At 38.8% G+C, this 24,661-nt stretch overlaps 1 protein-coding gene across 1 annotated transcript in view; it reads left to right on the top strand.

The window, feature by feature from the left end:
- Positions 1-7,856: 7,856 nt before the first annotated feature.
- SRRM1 (serine and arginine repetitive matrix 1) overlaps positions 7,857-24,661 on the top strand; it is a gene marked incomplete in the record, with an annotated part of 1,602,281 nt that continues 1,585,476 nt past the window's right edge. Inside the window, 1 exon segment of the mRNA XM_044083096.1 lies at positions 7,857-7,965. Within this exon segment, the coding sequence (XP_043939031.1) occupies positions 7,945-7,965 (21 nt within the window).

The following is a 24,661-nucleotide window of genomic DNA, read 5'->3' as shown; positions in this document are numbered from 1 at the left end:
TGCTCCGTTCACTCTTTGGGTTCACTCCGCTCCCCTACCCTACCCCCAATTCCCACCCACCCCCAGAGGTCCTAGACATATACTTCTGTAGCCACACCCCCTCCCATTATCACCCCATCACTTACTACTTCTACTTAACAGCCACACCCCCAACCTCAACAATTCCTTAATTAAGCTAATTACCTTTTTAGGTCCACTCCCTAACCTCTCCACACCACTTCCTGTATTGCTAATATTATACAGCTTCTCTCTTACAACCACCTATATTTTAGTTTATTGTACACTTCTTCCCACAACCTACTCTACCTCATACAGCACTCTCTCCTTCTCCCACCTTTAGTTTTACTTACTACACTCCTTCCCTCAACATACTCTAACTCCTTATCTACACATCCTAATGGCCCCAACACACAAGTCTATATACACAAACCTACTACTCTTAACTACAACTCTTGCTTCTCTTACAATACCATACACACTAACTTTCTTTGAACATTTTTCTCTTCTTGAATGCCACCCCTACCAGCAAACTCTACCAGTTTCTCGCATAAACTCCCTCAACCACAGTAACATAACCTCCACCTCTATCTATATACTTCCAAAGTACCATAGATCTACCCATCTTACTTACGTCCTTGTCATAAAAACCCTAAACTATTACTACAAAATCCTTAAGTTTGTACAATATCCTCAACAACACCCCCTATTAGATGGTGATATTCATCCAAACCCTGGCCCCAATACTGATATTCCCAATAACCACACAACCTAACATCTCCTGCTATCACTACCCCAAATAGACCATCTACCTCCCTCCTGATTGCTCACCTTAACATCCATAGCATTAACAATAAAATTTCCCACCTACATGCACTCTTAGATGTGCACTCATTTGATATTCTCTGTATTACAGAAACATGGCTACAGCCCTCAACTCTGGACCAGATTACCCCTCCTGGATATAATATCCTGAGATGTGACCGCAAAACCAAAAAGGGTGGAGGTGTAGCCATTTTGTATAAATCTGAACTCCAAGTTTCACTCTTCAATGTGCTCCTACCCTCAGATACCAGTTCAGAAACCCTTACTGCCAAACTACAAATCAACAACTCCAAATCTATTTATCTAATTTGCACATATCTCCCCACTGGAAATAATATCAATACTCTTGAAAACATACTTAGTTACCTCTCTACCCACCTACCTCAGGAAACCATTGTGTTAGGTGACTTTAATATAGACTGGGCAACCTGTAGTTCCCCTAATCCTACCAATCACATAAATCTTTACGGATTCTCACAAATAATAACCACTCCTAATAGAATCCATACGCCAAGCAGTAAGGAAACCACCCTAGACTGGATCCTTCTCAACAGCCATCTTGATACTTATAAACCAGGAACCCTTCCTGATGTTATCAGTGACCATATGCTAACCTATATTATTAAACAAAAAATTCATAGCCCTAATACTAATATTTTTAAAACCTCCCATTCCAAAAAATTCTTTAATCCAGAGAGCTTCCAAAATGAACTGAAAGCATGTGACTGGTCACCAATGTTTCATCTTCAACTTGATGAAGCAGTGACCTACTTTAATACTAGATTCCTTCAAATCCTAGATTACCACACCCCCTATCACTCTTCCCGAATAAGGACCAAAATTGCACCCTGGCTCACAAAACAAACTAGGCAAAAGATCCTCCTCAGAAATAAATTTTGGGCCAAATGGAGAGCCTCCAAAAGTCCATCGGATCACCTTTACTTTAAACAGTTAAGAAATGCCACCAAGAAAGACATTCTCAGAGACAAAAAAGACTATTACCTTCACCTCCAACAAACCCAACAAAAAACACAAAAATTCTGGTCAGGCATTAACAAACTTCTTCGTCCAGGGCACTCTAAAACTCCTTCCCCTTCAGGATTCAACCATAATAACTTTAACCAGATTCCTGATGCCTTTAATAACTATTTTACTGAAGCCATTCTAACCCTAGCTAATACTTTACCACCTATTACCACTTCCCCATTAAATACCAATAATACTCCATCTCCGACCTTTCATATACAACCTGTACCTACATCCCTCATTTGCAACCTCCTTCAAAAACTTAAACCATGCACCCCTTCTGCTCACTGTCTTCCAGCTGAATACCTGCAAACTGCAGCTAAAGCCATTGCCTATCCCATCTCCATCCTTATAAATAGAACAGTTTTAGAAAGCAAAATCCCTTCCATATGGAAAGTATCCCACATTATCCCTCTATATAAAGGTGGGTCATCTACCGAGCTCTCCAACTTTCGGCCTATCGCCTTACTCTCTCCAATAGCTAAAATAATGGAAAAATGCATTCACAGACAACTACTTGACCACCTTCTCCAAAATAATTTACTTGCCAACTGCCAGCATGGTTTTAGGCCATTCCATAGCACAACAACTGCCCTGCTATCCTTTTCTGACTCCATAAACAAAAATCGTAACAATAACACTTTTTCCTCTGTGCTATTTATTGACCTTTCAAAAGCCTTTGATATGGTGAACCATAACATGCTTATTGACATACTAAAAGCCCAATCACTTGACCCACAAACATTACAATGGTTTAAATCCTATCTGGAAAACAGACCGCAAGCAGTACTTTGGGAAAATAATCTTTCTATATCCCTCCCTTTGAACACTGGAGTAGCACAAGGCTCTATTTTAGGACCTCTTCTCTTTTCATTATTTATTAATGATCTACATACCAAAATTCCTCAAGCCACCTGCATACAATATGCAGATGACTCTACTTTTAATTTGTTCAGGCAAGTCTATAACCTCTCTCCAGTCCCTCACCCAAACAGTATTTAATTGTTGAAAATTGGTTCATGCAACACTGCCTCCTTCTGAACCCCCCAAAAAACAAAATTATTGCTCTTTGCTCCTACTCATAAGTCACCTCAACTGCACTTCACAGTAACCTCTAACAATGGAACTAACATATGCCCTGACACTACAACCAGCCTACTGGGAGTAACAATTGATAGCAACCTTAGCTATGATGACCATATTAATTCTACAACAAAGTCTGTCAACAAAAAACTAGGCACCCTTTACAGAATCAAACCCTTCCTTACCCCTTCAGCCAGAATCACTATTGCCCAGACCCACCTGATCTCTACCCTGTTCTATGCTTCTGCAATATATACCAATCTATCTAAAAACAACCTCACCAAACTTTCCACCAGTTACAATAACATAGCCAGATTTGCCACTGGCACCCCCTTTAGAACTCACCACTGTCACAACCTCAAACAACTGGGATGGTTAGAACTGCAGAACCAACTACTTTGTCAACAACATGTCATCACCCAAAAGATCCTTTACCACCCTAATAATACCCCAATCCTCACTAATCTGATTACCCCCTACAAAATCTTGCAACACTATGCTCCGCTAATAAGCTTCTAGTTTCCACTATTAGGTTCATAGGTTCATACTAGGCTATCTGCCCGAGGGCATTTACAAGCCTAGCCCATCGTTTTGTGGCTTACGCCACAAAAACGATGGGCTATTAAATCCAACAACAAAGCTGGGGACTCACTTTTCACCAACACAGTAGGAAAAAGCTGGAACCAGCTTCCTAGTGAACTTTCCATCCTGGCTTCCACTGTTCTTTATAAAAAGCATCTTAAAGAATATCTTAAAACTCACTGGCTTTGTCCCTGCTCTAACCCTGACTGATATCTCATCCCCCTTCTTGCTCTCTCTACACTTTTCTACTCCACTGTTCTATGTCGCCTACCTGTAATAATGATTTCCTTCATAGTACTGGAAAAAAAAATTCCAATTTAAAATTTATTTTTTTTCTTTTTGATTGCTCTCTCTCAAATGTTTGCTCTCTGTATTTCATCTTAGCTTAAACCTACTAAAACACTCTGTACAAGTTTATCTGACCCTCAATGTAAACAATGTACTGTAATTCATTTGACTATTACTATATATTGTATTCTTTGTCACTGCTGATGCTTGGAGCTTTTCTCCCCGGGCCTCTACTGAAAATGGACATATATCCAGTTAGACTAGCCCGGTCAACAAATGTAAAATAAATAAATAAAACATTTTTTGTTTGTTCTCTCCACTGTAACTGTTGATGTGCTGCATACCACTGTAAAAACATGTATTTTGTAATTTGTGTGTATACTGATCATGTCTAAATAAATAAATGTATCTGTAATTTTTCTATGTGGAGCTTTTCCCCCCGGGCCTCTGCTGAAAAAGGGCCTTTTCGGCTCAGTCAGACACCCCCATTTAACAAATGTAAAATAAATAAAATAAAATGTGATCAGTACAGTAGCTGCTAGCTGGACAGGACTGCTTTAAATGAAAGTGAAGTACACAGTAAGGTGTTTAAATGTCTGTTTATATTCATATGCTACCTACCTGCTAAAATTGTTGCATTTGGTGTTAAATGCTATTAATATTTTTGCATTTAGCTGTTTGTCGTGTTACTTGTGTACATACGTTGTTGTACATTACTACGCATTATTAGAGCACTTAACTTTAGAAAGGGGTCATGAATAATCTTGGTGGAGACAAATGCAGTTTGTTTGTTTGCAGATAATCTGTTGCTATATTTGCTGAGCTTTGTATTATTTAATATTAGTGTAGAAGCAAACAGTTAATTTTATTCTTATACAAGAAAACTGTATTTTAGTTTTACACAAATCAAACATTTTATGTAAGTTTAAATACTAATATAAATAAAACACTATTGTTCTTTTTATATTTTGTGTTTAATATTTTGCTCCTTCTTTAATTTGCATTTAAAAGATGGTATCCTACAATTCCATTATGGGGTAAGGTTACATAGGTTAACAGGTGTGTGCTAGGCCAATGGCCCTGAAGCCTTTACAAGCCTAGCCCATAGGATTACCCTGGCATCATACCATCCAACCTTAGTTCCCAGTGCCTCTGATGAGTAGAGCCACTGGAGTGATCCTATTCCACATCCACTCATCAAGATTTCTCTTGAAGAGGGCCAGTGAGGTGCTCTGCTTGACATGTATGGGAAGTCTGTACCACAGCATGGGCAGTCTCTGGGTTATGAACCTGTCCCTCCAGCATGTTCTGTTGATTATGGTAATGAGGATGAGGTTTCTGGAGAGTGTGTAGTGCTGAAGGACTGGGATTTCCTTAGATGTAGCATTTCTAATGGAGCTGGGTCAGACATGGCTTTGTAAGTCAAGCACAGATCACCTCCAAGTAGGCGATATGAGACAGAGTATAGTTGGAGTTTTAATTGTGTATGCAAATTTTGTGTTGATCAGAATACAGATTTTTGGCCAGTTGGACCTACTTTTCATGGGCCTTTGTCCATATTGCTGATGATTCCAGGTTGAGAGGTATAGTTTACAACAGTGCCCACCCCCATATGCAGGAGCAAGGCCGCCCAAACCCAGCCCAACAACCGGCACCAGGGGACGTTTTTCTAAAGTGATGAATAAACATGTTAATGGGTTTTTTTTCGTCTGCGTGAATATTCATCCTGGATTGTCAGGCATGAGGAAAACAGTAATCTATCAGTGTAGTACCTCGCAGGATGCGCAGTAGCAAACCCCGCCCCTAACGTTCCCACACCTTACGAAGCTACATTCATATTAATTAGCTTTCATGTAGCTGTCAGTTACAGTCGTCTTTAATAATGTTATCTGAAATACCATAATGAAATTCAATGCCAGAACGCCTGTTGGAGTATATTATGATCAACTCACCCACATGGTTATTGAATACGCAGTAATAGTACACTGTGTTTGTGGGTTCTATGATTCTTCATTCTATGTGACTGTATATGTACAGTAAAACACTGCAGCTGGAGATATAGGTACAACACTCCACAGTAGGTATACATTGTTTGTTATTCTACTAAGTGAATCAACCTATTATAGACCATTTTTGTCATGATCTAGGTCGCAAGGTAATAAGTAAATGCTTTAAAAACTGGCAGTTTGGAGTTCTGATTTAGAAATATTGTTTTTTAGAGGTGGGAAGAAACTGATGTTCCTTGAGCAAACTCGTGTAGACCAGGAATAACATGCAGATAGTAATGATACCTTTATTAAAACCCAGATCCATGAGGTGGAATCCTTAACCACTGAATCATACCGGACAATAGTAAAACACGTTGGTGGGAAGCAAGATAGCATAACCTCTTGGGTTACATGCTACATTATGCTAAATAATGTACAGTACAAAATGTACAGTTTCTAAAAACATACGTAGTTTAGGACAGTGGAACAGCTGAATGTAAGGTGTTTTCTAAAAACATATGAAGTCTAGGACAGTGGAAATGCTGAATGTAAGGTGTTTTTCTAAAAACGTGCTTAGCTTAGGACAGGGGAAATTGGCATACCTTGTCACTCACATGTGCAATGACCTGCCAATCAATGTGGACACGCCCTAACCTGCGCAGAACCGCCCACGAGGTACTACACTGGTAGATTACCAAGAAAACAGATACTGCGGACTTGTTTGCTTACTAAAGATATGTAGAAATAAAAATTAGCTGTGAAGGGAGAACGTGGAACTTGCAGTTGCAGTTTGAGAAGATCCTTAACTACTAAAAGTAGAAGGCAGATCAATTAATTATTTTAATTTGTGTAAAATAAAACCACGGAACCTGTTGTACAAGTGCGGGAATTTATTACTTGACAAGACCATTAAGCCTGTAGATTGCTGTTCGTGTCCATGCCGTGCTCCAAGACTGTCAGCTCTCCAAAATGAGAACCATAACATGTAATGACTTGAGTAGCTGTTATGCAAGTTGAATCAATAATAATATTAAAGTAGTAATATGTATTCTTCTCCAAACAAAATTATCAGACAGGAAAACTCAAATTATCGACACGTGTGTGTGTGGGGGGGGTTAACAAAGGGAATGCAATCTGGTCCATAAATTACTGAAATGGAGAACTTACTGGTTCTGTCTAGAATAGGTATGTAGTGACATGCAAGGTTTAAGTTAATACGTACTTCTGCGTTTTACAGTGTGTGACTTCAAATCCTTCTGAGCAGTAGAACCTACAGCCTTTTTGACTGGATTAAAAGTTGCACAGAGATCGTATTTTAACCCAAATGCCCTGTTCCTCTTTTTTTCGTAAATCATTAAGTTAGACAATGTCAAACAATATAGTTTCCTACTTTCGTATTGTTCAGAAAATACATTCTGACGGAAATTTGTGCTCCTAACCTTGATTTTGCGCTTTTCCCAGACCTGTGTACATACTGTTGTTACTTTTATTTTGGATACCACTTTTACAATAATAACAATAAAAAGAAAAACAATCCTACTTTTAGTGATGTAAGCGAACCCAATATATGCATTCTTGACAATAATTACGCACAGTCCAATTTTCTTCATTATCACCAAATTACGCAGGACTTATGATCATCACATTTCCACAGCAAACTAACATCACTCCAAGAAAGAGAAACACTGCACTTACAAGTTTAATTATCAAAGACGAAGGAAAGATCAAAGGAATATTACATACAAATAAATGCATCTGTACACTTTTAAAGCAACACAGTATAAACAATACGCAAGTCCACGTCAAAACTGCATCAAATTTTACTCTCCGGCAAAACAGTCCAAGAACGGTTCTGCTCTTCTTTTCACATACATTATACAACCAAACTGTTATGAAGAAAACAACAGTTTCCTCTTTTTCGGGAAGCTGTTGATTACAAATAAACACTATTTACAGCACGCAACTTCAACGTAATTAAGCAAGCCAACCCATAACACGCCCCATAATAACGATGACGTTGCAGGTAAACAAACGTACAGAAATCGCGACACAGGAAACGTGATTTAACATTGCTAAGTTAGCAGGATACATTTTCTTCCGGGGCAGCTTAATATGTTGAATTGTGGGAGACTGGGGCTTGTGTGAACGAGGCAAGATGGACGCGGGTTTTTTCCGCGTAAGTAGCTGATACTAAGTTAAACACATTATACTTCTAAAGTAGGTTTTACAGACCCATTAATTAAAGTCAGTCCTTTTAAAGAAACATTTTTGGTATGAATGAAGTTTGTTACACCAAGCTGTCTAATGTAAGCCAAACAAAAATGGCGGATGGTATCGTTAAAGGTGTTTAGCTGTAATATCCCATAACAGTCTGTCTTAAAACAAAATAACCGCCTCTTCCAATTTAATGTTTATTTAGCATGACATTCCCATGTATCAGCTGATGTCCGTATACAGATATGCGATTTACTTCTTACTGTCACTGTCTCAATCCTTAGTAATTCACATTCTGCACGGATGGTTGTGTGACCAGTGAGATAATGTAGTCATTTCTGATATTTATTTAGCTAGTTAGTCATTTATAGTGGTGCGTTTTCTTCGTGGTTATTTATATGTTTTTACTTCCGGAAATGTGACCGATTGTTAAATTATTTTAATCTCATGGATTCCAAATTTATTTTCAATGCCTGTAGGCAAAGTTGAAGGTAGTTTTGTTCAAAGATATGTAGTAACTGGTACCACTGGTGCAGAAGAGCTTTACTTTTAACATGGCTATGCTAGTTTATTGGGAAATTAAATAAGTATACACGACACATGTTCGAGTTTTGAATGTCTGATGTGTTTTAATAGTGTAGCCGTTGAGACGTTGTACAGATGGCCTTTTAATTGTAAACACAGTCTAAGCTGACAGATGTGTTCTCTGAATAATCCTTATGAATAATGAGTACTGATTGAATGGTGGAGCAGATTCTGAGAATTACGGTAGAGTCAGGCAGTGACAGACACACTGCTTTACAGTAGCTGTGCTTAAAAGAGAATACTATACCCACGTGAGGGAAATGCGGCCTTGGGTTATATAAATGTGGCGGTTAAGTTAGTTAAACGGTAAACCACGTTCTTTTTGATTAAGTTGAGGAGTAATTAGGTCATCAGTTGTGCAGAGGCATTTTCATAATCAGGACGTAAGTCAGGTTTGAGGTTAGCTTGAGCGTCCTGAAAGTCACACTGCTTCCTGAGTATGTTATTGCACACTTGTTTTGGTGTTCTTTTACGTTGTAAAGGTGGGCTCATGATAAAACGGTTGCAAACTAGGTAATACAGTTACTTCACGAAATGAGATCAAAGGTTGTCAGTGTGGTCTTAAAAATACATTTGTGTCGTATCCTCATCAAACCTCTTAGAGCAAAAAATCTGAACAAAGCCCCAGAATAGGGCCAGTTTGTAAATATGAAGTCTAAAACTCAAATGCCTGTCATTACTTTGTGGTTTAATTCTCAAGGATTTGACAGTCATTTGCCAGAAGGCCAAAAATATGAGGCAAAAGTCTGGACACTGCAGAAATTTGGACAGTTGAGAGGTATGCTTTCTGCATCACATTTATGTCACTTAATTAGTTATTAAGAAAGTATGTGGTGAATTCGTAAAATATATTACCACCAAAGATCATTCATTCCCCCTATATTATTAGAAATGAGATAATCACACTAAACTCGGTGACTTAGGCTGAAGTAGTCCTGCAGTGTGACTCCCCAGTCAGTAGTGCCAGACTATTTTCTGTTAGTCCCATTTGTGTGTGTGTGTGTGTGTGTGTGTGTGTGTGTGTGTGTGTCCCTTAGACCTAGTTAAGTTAAGAGAGGGCAAGACCCCCTTGCAGACGGGATTAATGAAATGTACAGTTTGCTGGTATGGGTGCTATGTCCTGTAGTGCTTATCTCAATGGCAGATACAGCAAAATAGTGCCAAAATGGCTGGTAATGTTTGCAGACAGCACTTTAAAGTTTGACCATTGTGTAACTTGATGTAACACCTTGATCCCATGTACGGAATGGGGAGGGTATGGATGGATTCTAGAGTTCTAATTCTTAAGGGCATGTCTAATCTTTGCATAAAGCTTATTAAACCATTTTATCTTGCAGCATTTGCATAACTGGCCTTAGCTAGGGCGCCGATCTAGCAGGGGAGCTGTCCCAGTATTTATTTGGTGTAGGTAGACCAGGATGGGGGCACCAGGTGTTGTGGAGGGGGTGTCTTGGAGCCCCTTTGCCTAGGGCACCAGTTGACCTAAGGCCACTCCTGAACGTTTGCTACTCTCTAAACGAGCATTTTGAACAAGTGTCCTGGAAAAATCATGGATGAGAGAACCTGAACTGTTTTGCAAATATGTGATTGGTATTGAAACTAAAGTTTCAGTAATAGTGACAGATAACCGTGTGTCCCACCTTCCCAGATTATCATATGTTTCCTGTTGGATTCACAAGAAGTCAGTTGGTATCTTCAAAAGTAATTCTGATAAGTTTGTGTAATACTTGGGTGTGTATATGTATACTTGTACATATGGCTTTTTGTTTGTATATATGTAGGAATGCAGCTGTGTATGTATACAAGTACCATCGTGGGGTTACAGCAGTCAAATTTTTAAGGTCGTTAGGTTGTAGGCTTGTCAGTCAAACCTGTGAACTTATTGCAGTACTGCAGCTACATTTTTTGTATGGGTGAATGAAGTGAACCTCTAGGATGTCTTCTGATTTTATTTATTTATTATTTGTTGTCCAGCTTGATCTGCTGACCCTTGTCAGTCGCAACACGGGCTCAGAGAGCAGTTTACAAGACAGAGATAGATGCAGTTAGAAACAGTAGCACATCTACTTACAGTAGTTGTTCCTTGTACACTTTATACTGTAGTTGTATTTTGTTGTTGGTTACATTGGCTACAGGATGGTTGTGTCTATTCTGTAGTTATTTTCTTTGTAACAGTAGTCCATAAAACAGCTGCATATGGTTCCATCATGTGAGTATGTTTTAATGCCTTTTTAAATTCATTCAGTGTGTCTAAAGGTTTTTATTTCTTGTGGATGATTTCAGGTAGCAGGTCCCAGGCAGGCGAGAACTTTCTCACCTATTGAATTTTTAAAGGGAGGTAAGAGTAAGTGTTAAAATAACAGTTTGACTGTCTTAGAGGGAGTTCAGATGTGTATTTAGCAATGTATTCTTAGATTGGGGGCAGTATCTCAAATTCATAATCTTAGATAGTAGCAGTTGAGGAGATATCTGGCTCTGTGTGTGTGACTGGGAGACACTGGATTTTCTTTATTAGGTGACATTGTTGAGTTTGGGAACTTGGTAGTAGTGTGACTGAAAATGTTATTACCTGAAGTTCTGATTTTTTTGTTGTACGGGAGTGTAGAATTGTTATTGGTAGTACTTAAGTTTCGGTAGTAATACAGTTTAGCTGTAGCAGTTCTTGCTTTGGGTGACAGGAGAGGTGTAATCTTGTAGCAAAGTTTTAATTGCAGTAGGGCTTTGCTTGTAATATAGAGGAAATATGAGTGGGTCAGTGATCATATTTGCTTTGTGTTTGAGGCATGGATGCCTTGAAATTCACCTCACGAGGGAAGCTGGAGAGGTGAATCTTGGCATCCGCATTGAAAACACATAATACAGGGTTATGATTAGAGACCTGCTCATAGTTTTATGTAATGCATGGAGATTTATTTCTCCATGTGCTACTAGCTAGAGAAAAAAAAATGCAAAGTGTTTGCTGGTATTTATTTATAGCTGGTAAAGCATGTCATGGCTATATTTTTTAAAAAAGGTTAGGGATAGATTGGAGGGCACAGCAAGCAGAAACAAAACAGATTTTCACTTCTGCCACTTTGGTTTGCTGGCCAGCACTGTCATTTGTGCAAGACCCAATCCTAACAGCTCTTGGGACAGTTAAGATGGTGTCTTGTACCACTCTTGCACTTATCTGAGTTGTCTTTTTCTGCGTGTCTGAGAGCAGTCGCCACTCTCCTTGCATTACATGTCAGCATGAGTAGCGTGTGCAAGTTAGGGATATAGAGTAAAACCCAAGTGTTTGCATTCGGCAGTGTTGAGGATGATATTGCCTGGTCTTTTTTTTTTTATTTCTTGTACATTTGATACTTTATGTGGTGGTGTGAATAGCATAACTTTTTTTTTTAACTGGGTTAGTTTTAGAAATCTATGAATTTCTTTTTGTAAATGAGATGACAGATCTGAGGGTTTTATTTATTTATTTATTTTTGTTAGCAGTGCTTAGCAAGATGTCTGCTTGTAGTGTGACTTTTAGTGCTGCAAGATATTTAGTGAGATCATTTAAGAATATAGAAAACAGAAGCTGGTGCAAAAACTGAGCCCTGGGGACTTCCAGTATTGAGGGTCTTGAAGTAGTATACTTGCTACAGTGCATTTGAGAGATTATTTTTAAGTAATTTTTGAACCATCTACATCGTAGTTATTTAAAAAAAATAAAATATTTCAGGTAGAAAAGTGTGTTGCACATCTTAAGGCTTACCGCATAATGTCAAACAATAGCATATTTTAGTATTTGTCTCATAGTTGCATAATATATTTAAAAAAACTTTAAAGTGGAATGGGAACCTTCATGACAGTATACCAAGGTATCATTCTGTAAACTGTTTGAGCATTTTAAATGTTTGTTTTTAAGCAGAGTACTGCTTATATTTTAGACAGTGCCTCAAACTGCTTACTTGCTGTGTTTCATTATACCACTGCAAAACTTCAGTGATAAAAGAAAATGAGCAAGTAGGTATTTATGTATTCTACAAAGCACAGATTTAAAGATTAAAAAAAAATCATACTGTCTGCTGTCATTGTTTAGTATCATTTAGAAACCACACTTAAGCAAGTGTTTCTTCATCACAGAGTGAATCAGAAACCACCATATTGTCCATTTATCCACTTTTAGAACTTTTGTCTTGGTCACTGTGGTAAGCCGGTCTTCCCTGTCCCTTGCAGCAGTTCCTAATTTGGCTTGCAGGATCCTCGTGTGTTCCTAAGCAGAATGAGACAAAATGATCACTCTAGTGTGCCCTAGGTATGCTTTGGGGCTTTCTTCCTTTTGGCTGCCAGTACAACTTCAGTAGAAACTGCACAGTCGACAGTCCTCCTTACAGTGTTCAGACCACCTTGGCTGACACCTCTCTTCCAGTAGCAGTGGCTCCACTCCTAGGTACTTCTGGACTGCTAAGGTACATACCTGATCTTGCTGACTTAGCTTCTCAACCATGTGAAGGAACTTCATTTGTTCTGCAAGTGTTCATGGTCACAACTTTTTGGACACTACCCAAATTAAGGACTGTATGGAATATTATAAATTGATTTAAAATGCATTACATAGATTTAACTGGTAGGTTGGGAGTTTCATCCCATGAGTCTGTTCTTGCTTCACCACCACAGTTAAGTATTGCTGCCTACTGTAGGCTTTGGGTAGCAGCCTCCTGAATCCCCTCTGCTGTGACTTGTGAAAAAAAAAACGCAAGTTACTTAAACTCCTACATTTGGGGTTAGCTGTTCTCTTATCACCTTCAAGGAGCAGTCCTCTTTTTCCCTGTTGTGAGTCTTGACTTCTGTAATTTTAATGTGATAATATTTATCCCAACTAGTTTGCATTCTGCAGTGTAATGTTTCAATGCGTGCCAGAGGTTAAGATTACCAGGCCTAGGAAGGCAGCTTTTTATATATGTTGACCACATCAAAGATACTTTAATGTTGCAAATTTTTAATGTCATTCAGGTGTGCAGTTCTAGTAAGCATTTCCAGTATAAATTTGTTAACCTGGTTGGTCATGTGCCCTTTTCATCCATGAGCTGAGCCCTGTAGGTTTAAGGTGCAACAGTTCTTATTGGCTGTGAAGCTTCAAAGACCTGGTGATGCATTTTAAAACAATTTATAATATTCCGTACAGTCCTTAATTTTCTTTTAATTGCTTGGACAGCTACAATGCTTTGCTAGCCAGAAAGAAGAGTGCTTAACACTTTTTGTTATAGTGTTGCAATATAACTAATTCCTTGTCTTCTTGAAAAGGTTTCTTCAACTAGCGCTTTTTAAGAGACTTTCACTTTTAGTTTTTAAGTATGATGTACAATGCTTTACTGACTTTGGTTATACTTTGAATGTAACATTAGAGTGACTTAACTGTGAAATCTGTGAAAGGACTGTAACCTTCCCTGCCTAATGTTGGCTGAGCCAGATTTGTTTACAAAACGATGGTTAGACTTTCATGATCTGTTGCCAGAAAACATTGATATGAACAAACTGAAAGGTACTTTATGGTTGCTTTGGTGCCAGATTATTACTGATAATACTGTTTTAAGGTATTGAGAAAAAAAACTGTGCATTAGAATTAAGAATGTTGGAGGATGGTGTGATCTTTTTTTAGAGGGTAGCGGTGGGAAATATTATGGAAGCAACGACTGTAAACAACAAAAAGCATTTATTTTATTTGTCTTTGTTTACCATGAAAGTCCGACTGGGTAATACCCATTTTTATCGGAGGCACTGGGACAAAAGCTCCATTTGCTTACATTGCATATGCTAAGTTTCAGTTAAACACAGAATAGTTACATTTCTGTTTACAGTTCTACACGAGCAGTAGCTACATTTATACATTCTAAGATTGTACAGAGGTGGAAGTTACTAAAGAGAGAGCCCACATGCAACTTTGTGGATTGTACAAGCAGCAGTTGTGTATAAAAATTTTGTCATTTGAGTGAGAGGTTGAGAGTATTCTGTTTAAGGAGAGTATTGTATGATAAACACAAAGTCTTAACCTTGTGTTGAGCATGTGCAGGGTCAGGATTGGTTAGGATGTTGTTTAAGCAGTGGTTTAAAACTATGCACTCAGTTGAATTAGTGTATGTGGTTTCAGACCCTAGTAAAAGAACAAACTGTTTATGGAGGCTTTCAGGATTGCTTTAAATTTTTAGTATTGCTGAGTCCTATGTAATTAATAAAATTGTAAGCAAACCTCTTTACTTTCTTTGGAGTTTAGTGTCAATCTGGTTGTAGTATTTGTGCAACTCTTTATTTTAATACACACTTGAAATGAGCGGACTATTTAGACCTAATTTAACCATTGTAGCCTGTTTTTTTCTTTTTCTTTAATGCACGTTTTCTTTTGTATTTGAGAAGGACCATCTGCATTGTAGACTAGATCTTAATTTGTGTCACTCAACTATTTGGTTTGTGAGTCATTGTGGTAGCATGCCCATATTATGTTTTCTTTCCTTTTTCTTAAATCTTTTAAACACTTAAGACAAACATATTGTACAGTTATAAAAAACACAATTTTCAAAATGCAAAATTTGAATAGTCACTAATTTGGAACATATTGCAGTGACTTGCGTGGATTTAAAATGGCAATGATGGTTAGAAAATTGACATTTTTTCTGTACATGTATTGTGAATTTGACTGTCAGAAAGAATAGCAGTAATTGATTCAGTTTTAAGGTAGTAAAATAGATCAGCAAGAACTGAGGCTGTTTCTTGGGTGTTAAGCAGAAACAACCAAATCCTTCCTTAGACCTGAAAATGCTAAGGCTCTTTACTTTAAATCCATAGTGCTAGTTCACAGTTGAAATACCCTGCACTGAAAATTTATACATGTGGCTTGACCAAGTTTGCAAATGACTGCAAGCTGAACGCTGTCATCAATTCCCCTAGTGATGTGGCCATCCTCCAAGAGGGTCTCACCCAAATAAATGACTGGTGCCAGAAACATGGCCTCAAACTGAATACCAAAAAATGTATCATTATCCCCTTTGTGGAGAGTGAAGTCCCCACAAATTATCACATTAATAACAAGGTCCTAAGCATGCAGTCCGTCATGAGGGACATGGGCACCCAGGTTGATGGGAAACTGACTTTTGACCACCATATTGCTTTCTACATGGTCCACCTCGTTAGTAAGGGTACCTCATCCAGGGACACGGAGGTCATAATAACATCCCTGTATTCTTCCCTTGTAAGACCCATTGTTGAGTATAGTGCCCCTTTCAGCATGCGCATTACAAAGCACATGCAGCAGCTGGAGAGACCACAGAGGTTCTTCACCAGGAGAATCCAGGGCCTCAGATATCTACCCTACACATACAGGCTAAAAGCCCTGTCCCTCTATGCAGTTTCAGACAGACACCTCAGAGGTGACCTCTGTCCGGCATACAGAGCAGTCTCAGACCCTGTCTTAATGGGACTGCTGCATATCTGCAAGTCAAGTTGCACTCTAGTAACCCTCACGTGACCTCAACCTGGTCTCTGGTCTGTGACATTAGGACTTGGTGGGACAGATTTGTGTCCCAGAGACTCCCCGTTCTGTGGAATAGACTCCCTCTCTACATCAAGCAGAGTACCTCATTAACCCTTTTTAAGCGCAATCTGCATAACTGGATGGGGGACAGAAAATACACACTGGGATTCCACCTGTGTCCCTGCTGGACAGGGGCATCAGGTGCTGACTTGTCAGAACATGGGTTAAATTCTTGGCTATTGTTGTAAGGGCCTCAGGGCCAATAGCCTATTAGCAAGTTTCTAGTGGCTGGCTGTTTTACAGTGGGATTCAGTGACTCCATCAAAGTTTTTCTTGTTTGTACTGCAGTTACATCAAGTAAGTTTGTAGTCTGTTGCCATTTGGCTGTGTTCTTTCTTTTTTTATATTTTCTTTCTCTCTGCTGTCTGTAGTACATATGTTTATGTTATGTATACATGTTTCTACTCACTTCTACTGAAGGCTTCTACTGTAATACCTGATTTTATGTTTGTTTGAACAGCACAGTTACTGGATAATGTAGATTGTTTGGTATATGAGAGTTTCTGTTCGTGAAGAATTTTGTCATTTTCTATAGTTGCTTCCTTTTTTATTTTTATATATGTTACACACTCTAGCTGGCTGCCTTTTCTAAGTGCTTAAATGTCAGATTTACAGATTGTATGTTGTGTAGCAAAGAGTGGGAACTAACTGATGGGCCTGCCTCCTGTCCCTCTAACATCTGTAAACCTAGATCTCAGTGACCTCACACTTGCATGCGTACACATATCTCTTGTTACTTTAGTGTATTTTTCTTTCTGTCCTTCTATACTGTGGAAGCCACCATTTTTGTTTTTAGTAATCCCAAACGTGCATGCCTACAAATATCTCCTGTATGCTTATTGTCCTGTTTAAAGGTCAGAAAGCTGTAATGCAAAACTGTGAAATATAGTGCACTATTCTTGTTTGCCAAACATTACTTTAAGGTGGATGAGTATAGACAAATAGTACTGTACCTAACTAGTTCAACCATCAAGAAATCCTTAACTTTTTCTCTCTCTCCACCTCCCAGTGAAACAAGCACATGTACCTTCTGCAACAGCAGCAGCAGTAGTCAGACTTATCATATCGCACTACCTAAAGAACTCGCACAGCTCAATTTCACCTAGAGTTGACAAGAAGTACACAAGCAACAAATAAAGTTAAATCTATGTAAGGCAATATGCAAATAACTTAATTTAAGTCTAGTGCGCCTTTTGTAGTGTTGAATCTGCTGGAATGATATCCCCACTCATTCACTCATACTGCTAGGCCTTTTACTGCTGAAGGTGAAGCTACATTAGCACTTCAGCATATTTCACTCTTGTCAGTGTAATATATCCTTGAAAAGACATTGAAAAGCCCATAACTATAAAATTAGACTCTCTGACTCGAGACAAGTATTTAGAGTTCAGACAACTTGTCTTTTGTATCCAGGAACATCCTACCTCATTGATTATTTATGGTGGTAAACCATCTGGGGGGTTCTTCCCACGCCGTTCGCTCCGCTCACTCTGCTCCCCTGCTCTTCCCCTATATTCCATCTTCCCCCAGCACCTCTACTCTTATCCTAAGCAAACCACCCCCCTAATTCCTATGATCCAGTTGCATACAACCCAAGCTTGTCCACACCCACATTTCTTGCACAACGTATTTTCTTTTATTTACCCAAACTTATCTGCTCTCCCTTACATCCATCCTCTTGAACTCACATGCCCGCTACTATACTTTGTTTTGCATCTTACTCTACCATCACAATACAATCACCACCTCAAACTATTTTAAATTAACTCCAGGCTTACCACCGTCTCTTCTACTCTACGCACAAACTAGCATTGCACCATAATTTTACCACTGACCAATCACATCAACCCCACCCATCCTTATCACAAACTGCAAGGTGAAACACCTAACCACATTATCAAAGCCCACTCTGAAGTCAAAACATTCCAACCTTACCTTCAGCTGCACGCATCCCATGATAAGTCTTTATTTACACCTGTACTACATTCAGACACACAAATTCCACTTTTACTATTTTTAAACCCACTATCACAGTTGGCATGTTCCTCCTAACCTGCCTGGCCTCTTTACTCTTAATTCCCAACCTCACTACAGCTATATCTTTACATACCCCCACACACCAATACACATCAACAACCTTCTCTAACCCTCTCCCCAATAAACACAGCTTCTCACATATCCCCTCCCAGCTTTTCCCCTATACCCTACCATTCTATTCAAGCCACAAATTGGCCTCCTCACCTCTTATGAAACCACACTTGACACCAGTAATCTCACCTAGGAATAAAAACACTTCCCATGGTACTCATTCCTTATTACCTATCTACTCAAATGTGGAGACAAACATCCTAACCCTGGTCCACCCTCTAATCCTAAACACAAGAGTAACCCCAAAGACTTAAACATACTTACACTTAACCTTAGAAGTATTATGTAAAAAAATAGCCCCACTGCATGCCTGGATTGATCAAAATAAACCTGACATACTAGCCCTTACTGAAACATGGCTACATCCCAATGTAAAAGACTCCAAAATAATACTGCCAAACTTTGCAATGACCAGAAGAGATATATCTAAAAAAAGGGGGAGGGATAGCGCTTCTATATCCCTCTACACTCAACATCACACCCTATACCAGTAATATACCATCTTTTCCAATGCTGAGGTACTAATCTCCTTTTTGAAACTTACTGTATCAAAAAGAATTTGCATAGTAGTAATATAATATAGCCCACCAGGTAACAATATACCAGAGTTGGAAAATATTTTATCCTGGACATCCCAAACAGTAAGCCTTGAAACAATCTTAGGCGACGTAAATATAGATTGACAAACCATAGCTTCTGACTCCCCCACAAATAGTATAAATCTGTGTGTTTTTTCTCAGCTTATCAATGCTCCAACACGATACAGCAAAGATCTTGGCTGCCAGTCCACCTTAGACTGGATTCTAGTATCCCACCCTGCTAATTGCCCCTCTTCGGGTGCACTGCCTAGCTCCCTGAGCGATCTTCAAGCAGTTTACTCCCTTAGAGCAAACTCCCCAACAACTAAGAGTGCACACTATAAAATCAGTTAGGAACTCAATTTTTGTCAGCATAAATTCAACAATCTCCTACAGGAAGTAGACTGGACACCCCTTAAACAACTACCCCTTAATGATGCTGTACTATACTTTAATAACACCCTCCTTCACATACTTAATACCCTAGCTCCCATTCGTATGAAAAGAATCAAAAAGAACTCACAGCATCATGGCTCTCTAAGGAATGTAAACACCTGATGAAGCAAAGGGACCTAGCCAGGTCAACCTGGAAACAAAACAAAAATGAACAAAATCATGTTAATTTCAAAACACTATGTAACAAAGTGACAAAACTAATCAACAGCGATAATCAACTCCAGCATAAAAATCAACCCCAGTAAGTTTTGGCACTCCATATCTTCTCTGCTTAACCCTGGAAGAAATGGAGAGCACACCCTATCACCTGATACCCTTCCATCACAAGTAGCCAAAAACTTTAACAAGCACTTCATAAAATCAATTTCAGACCTACTAACTAACACCCCTAATGCTGGACCCCCCACCCTTCAACCTATTCAGACACCAACCCCAGGCCATCAGCTACTTCTAACCCTGTCATTACTAACCCCCATACTCAACAAAATGTCATACAAACCCCATTTGTATTTCAGCCCATGCCCGCTGACACCATTAAGAAACTGCTACAAAAACTAAAACCCTGCTCTACTTCAGCTGACAATCTCCCCCATACTACCTCAAACTGACTGCTAACTCAGTTGCCTATCCAATCAATATCCTTATAAATAGGTCCTTATCCGAATCAGAAGTACCTACCGTATGGAAACATCTCACATCACCCCCATCCAGTTTCCATCCTATATCCATCTTGTCACCCATATCCAAAATTCTCGAGAGAGGTATCCATCCGCAGGTAATGCAATATCTATTGCAAAACAGTCTTTTAACCAAAACCTAACATGGCTTCCGACCTAGCACTACAGCCTTATTATCTTTTACAGACACCGTGAAGAAGGCCAGAGATGCAGATGCTATACAACCTCAGTATTCCTTGATCTCTCCAAGGCCTTTGACACACTGTCTCACCCCTTACTTTTGAACAAACTCTCTAACTTAGGCTTCTCACATAACACAGTAAAATGGTTTCAGAGCTACCTCAAGGATTGTAAACAAGCAGTGAAATGGTCTGATGAACTCTCACCCTTTCTCCACAACCCTACTGGAGCCCCCAAAGGCTCCATCCTAGGACCCATACTCAACATTTTCACAAACAACCTTCACACCGCCACTTACCCTGGGACCCTCATTCAGTATGCTGATGAATCCACGATAATCTGCACTGCTCAGTCACTACCAGAACTACTCTCACAAACTCAGCAGTCCTTTACAGCAGTTGAATCCTGGCTAAGAAATGTCCAACTCTTTCTTAGTCCAAAGAAGACAAAACTAGTACTCTTTCATCCCCAAAACACCTCCCTTGTCACTGATCATTTCAACATTTTAGCATCTGACAGTGACAGCACTGCCATAGAAATAGTGCAGGAAACCAAACTTCTAGGTGTTATCATTGACAATAAACTTTCATTTGACCCCCATATACAGCAAAATATAAAGAAAACTCATCAAAAACTGGGACTCTCTTTTATATAGGAACAAATATTTTTTTTTTTACTGCAGCAACCAGAACTACCCTTGCAAAAAAATTTTTACTCCACTCTTCTGTATGGTGCCTCTGTCTTAAGTAACTTACAAAATTATACCCTAAGCAAGTTGGAACAGTGCTACAACAAGGTTGCAAAGTTTGCCACAAACTCTATAAATATCGCACACATGACTGTAAACCACTCCCAGAATTAAACTGGCTTGAACTACCCAACGAACTTGCCTTTATTCAGCTATCCACCTTGCACAACCTTATTTTCAAGCCTACTGGCTGCCCTGCACTAGCCTGTGTAGCCACACCTTACACGTCAAATCACTCCATACGATCAGAAGACAAAAATCTCTGAACTATCTCAAAACCAACAAGAAAACCTGGTCACACTCTGTATTCATAGTCTGTCTCTCTACATTGGAATTCACTACCTGTAGCTACCAGGTTTATTCCTGGCCTAACCCATTTCAAAGCCTCTTGAAATATCTTCTCAAAAACACGGCTCTGCTCCTACATAAAGCCTGCCTAATCCTCAGATCTTCCTCTTCTGTCACATTTCAATCCTTCAGAGACTGCAAGATCCTAAAGCTTTTCTAACTCCTTCTCTGCTTCTATATCATATCCTTAAGCTGCTGCTCAGGCTTTATTGCTTCTGTTCTTCTTAACTCTCTCTCGCTATATGTCTGCATCACTAACTCTCTGGCTGCTATTTCTACATCCTGTATGATGAGAGTGACTATCATCGCCTGTCATTTTTAACTGTATAGAACTGTTTAGTTGTGTGGTAATATATTACATCATCTTGTAGCAGTTTGTTCTTTCAACTTATTTTTTGTATAGTATTTCTAATGTAATCTTTATTGTATTGGATTATACTGTATTTGTATTGTGTTGTATGTGGAGCTTTTCTCCCCAGGCTTTTGCTGAAAACGGGTTCTGTAGACCCAGCCAGACCACCCTGGTAAACAAATGTCAAATAAATAAACTTCCCATGATCCTATGATTTCTTAGTGAACCTTAATGCAAGTAAGTTGTTCCTCTGAAGAAGTATGGTGTTTTTGATTACCCTAAATAATTTGCGTGCATTTTTAAGTCTGTTGACATCATTTTGGTGATGCATTTATAAAGAAAAAGTGAGTTGGCAGTGAAACTAAAACTTCAAAAAACAAGTCCTAATCTTTGTTTTATTTTCTAACTCTTAATCATATACTTAGGAATTAAATTAACTGAAGAATGACAGATGGGTGAGAAGTGTAACAGTACATTTTAAGATGCAGTGAAAATAATACAAATTGTATGTCTTGCTTTTAAACTGTGTATGAAAGTAGATTTTCTTAAAGTATCCCATCTAATTAGAAGATATTGCTAGTTCAAGTGATAGACATAACTGTCTGTAGAAAATTCATGAAATCTCAATACTAAAAGACTCCTACGTACATACTTCTTGACTGGCGATGGGTAACGATAACCTTGTATCTGTGCACAGTCCCATTTTTTTCACCATCTGCTTCATAGGCTACTATTGTCTTGATAAGTGCTGCAAATTGTAAATTTTCTATTTACATATTTACTAACAATATTGTTATATTCTTATTTGCTACTGCTGATGTTATACCATTTAGTGAACTGTGATTCTCTGATTCTGTAACCCAGATGTATGCATTGCATACTTATTGAGCCATGTAACAGTGGTATAAATAACCACCTGTACTTCTGTTATTGTAAACTTGCAGTGTTTACATTCATTTACACTTCTCTCTCCGTTGTATGTTGTATTTATTTATGCACATTTTTTATCTGAAATTGTACTGTGTGGTTGTAACTGAAAATGGTCCTAGGATTAGTCCATCTACCCTGTTAACAAAGATTAAACAAACTTATCAGTATGGAGGTATTCTGGACACATGCTGCATCCCACGTGCCACATATGAGTTATCCGTCCACCTCTAATGGAAAAAAAATGTAATGTAACATGACAGAGTGACACTGGGGGAGAAAAAAACTGGGTTCAGTACCACTGTTCTCCTTTTGAGTGTTCTTAGTAAAAACCGACTGAGAATTATACTTGGGCACTCAAGTATACAGAAGTCTTCCAAGGCTGTCATTCTTCCCTTATTCATTTAAATGCATCTCATTGCTGAACTCACCGTATGACCACTATTAATGCAGGGAGATCGGCTATGGTGCGTTTCCAGTAACGTAAAAGTTCTGTTTTTTATAAAGTCAAAACTGTATACATTTGGTGTAATGACCGCTGAATCCAGATGAATTTTAGATGTATGTTGCATTCATCACCTTGAACAGAAGTCATATGGCCTACCTTTAGTGGAAACTGAAGATAATGCAGCTTGCCAGACCATAGCTGTGAAATGCCTGGGAAATCTACATTTGGTACCTGGTGCGTAAAGGTCTTCTGCTTACCTTTCTTTAAGAGTTCTTAGTGGAATGTTCAGGAAGTTTTACTTGGATGTAAAATGCACCCAAGACGGTCAGCTGCCCTTTGAGATTTAAATGCTCCATTTTAAGTACTCTACCACATTGGCACTGTTAGTATATGGAGATCGTCAGTGCTTTTTTCCATTAACAAAAGGTTCCCTTTTATGAAGTCCACATGCAGTTATTTATTTTGTAATAACAGCTTACTATTTTTAGATGAATATCATTTCCAAACCTAATTAGAGGTTATATACCAACCAGTAATAATTAAAAAAGTGTGTGTGTGTGTGTGTGTGTGTGTGTGTGTATATATATATATATATATATATATATATACAAATAAAATGTAAATGTTCGTTTGTTCAAAATCTTAAATCTCCGAAAGTTCTTCAGCGATGTTGCATTCGAATACACGCGTTTTTATATACCTACTATTATATAGATGTCACACGTTGCATTCGAATACGCGCGTGTTTTTATATACCTACTATGGATTCTATACATTTGTATACAAATATGCAATTTTATGTTTTTGTTATAACTTTCTTACTACTTTTTCAGTGCAATCGAACTGCTTTAGTTAATCCAAATAATGCCTCGCAGAAGATCAAACTTGGGTCGTCGTACTCGTGGAGCGGAAGCAGTGCGATGAGTAATTGCATCAAACTGAGGAAGAAAGGGCATCAGTGAATGAGCGAAACAGACAATGGCTCAAATAAGTGCCGAGGAAGCAGCAGAGCCATGTGCGGCCAGACTTGAGGATGCACGGTTGCGAGCACGGCGATCGCGTTCTGCAGCTTCAGGTCTGCTTTGTTCTCCTCGATCGACACCAGCGGACGAAATAAATGCTTGCCTGAAATACTCTTTCTGGCGACACGTCAAGACGTTAAAATGAACTACAAATATGCGTGTCCAGCTGCAAAACTATCTATCAGCTGAGATATTCTCACATCAGTTGCTGGAAATTGGGAACGGAAAGGTGCCGGTTGATCTGACCTCAGGATGAATTTCATTGCCTCACAACTTCTGCAATTTAGTGACGTCAAAAGAAGAATTGGTTGAAAAAGTATTTCCCAATATTCAAACCAATTATAAGAATCACGATTGGCTGACTGAACGAGCTATTATTGTGGCCAAGAACAAAGACATCTACGAACTTAATATTATTCAGTTTAACATTCAAAGCAAGGCAGTCGCATACAAGTCCGTCAACACTGTTGTGGAAGCAGATGAAGCTGTTAATTATCCAACAGAATTTTTGAATTCACTTGATCTGCCAGGGATGCCATCGCATGTACCACAATTGAAAATCTGTGTGCCAATTATCATGTTGCAAAATATCAACCAGCCAAAGCTTTGCAACGGCACGTGGCTTGCAGTAAAAATTAAC

The sequence above is a fragment of the Protopterus annectens genome, chromosome 1.part1 (genome assembly GCF_019279795.1).
Source record: "Protopterus annectens isolate FY-2018-M chromosome 1.part1, PAN1.0, whole genome shotgun sequence".
NCBI lineage: Eukaryota > Metazoa > Chordata > Ceratodontiformes > Protopteridae > Protopterus > Protopterus annectens.
This window is presented reverse-complemented; position numbering and strand designations above follow the sequence as displayed.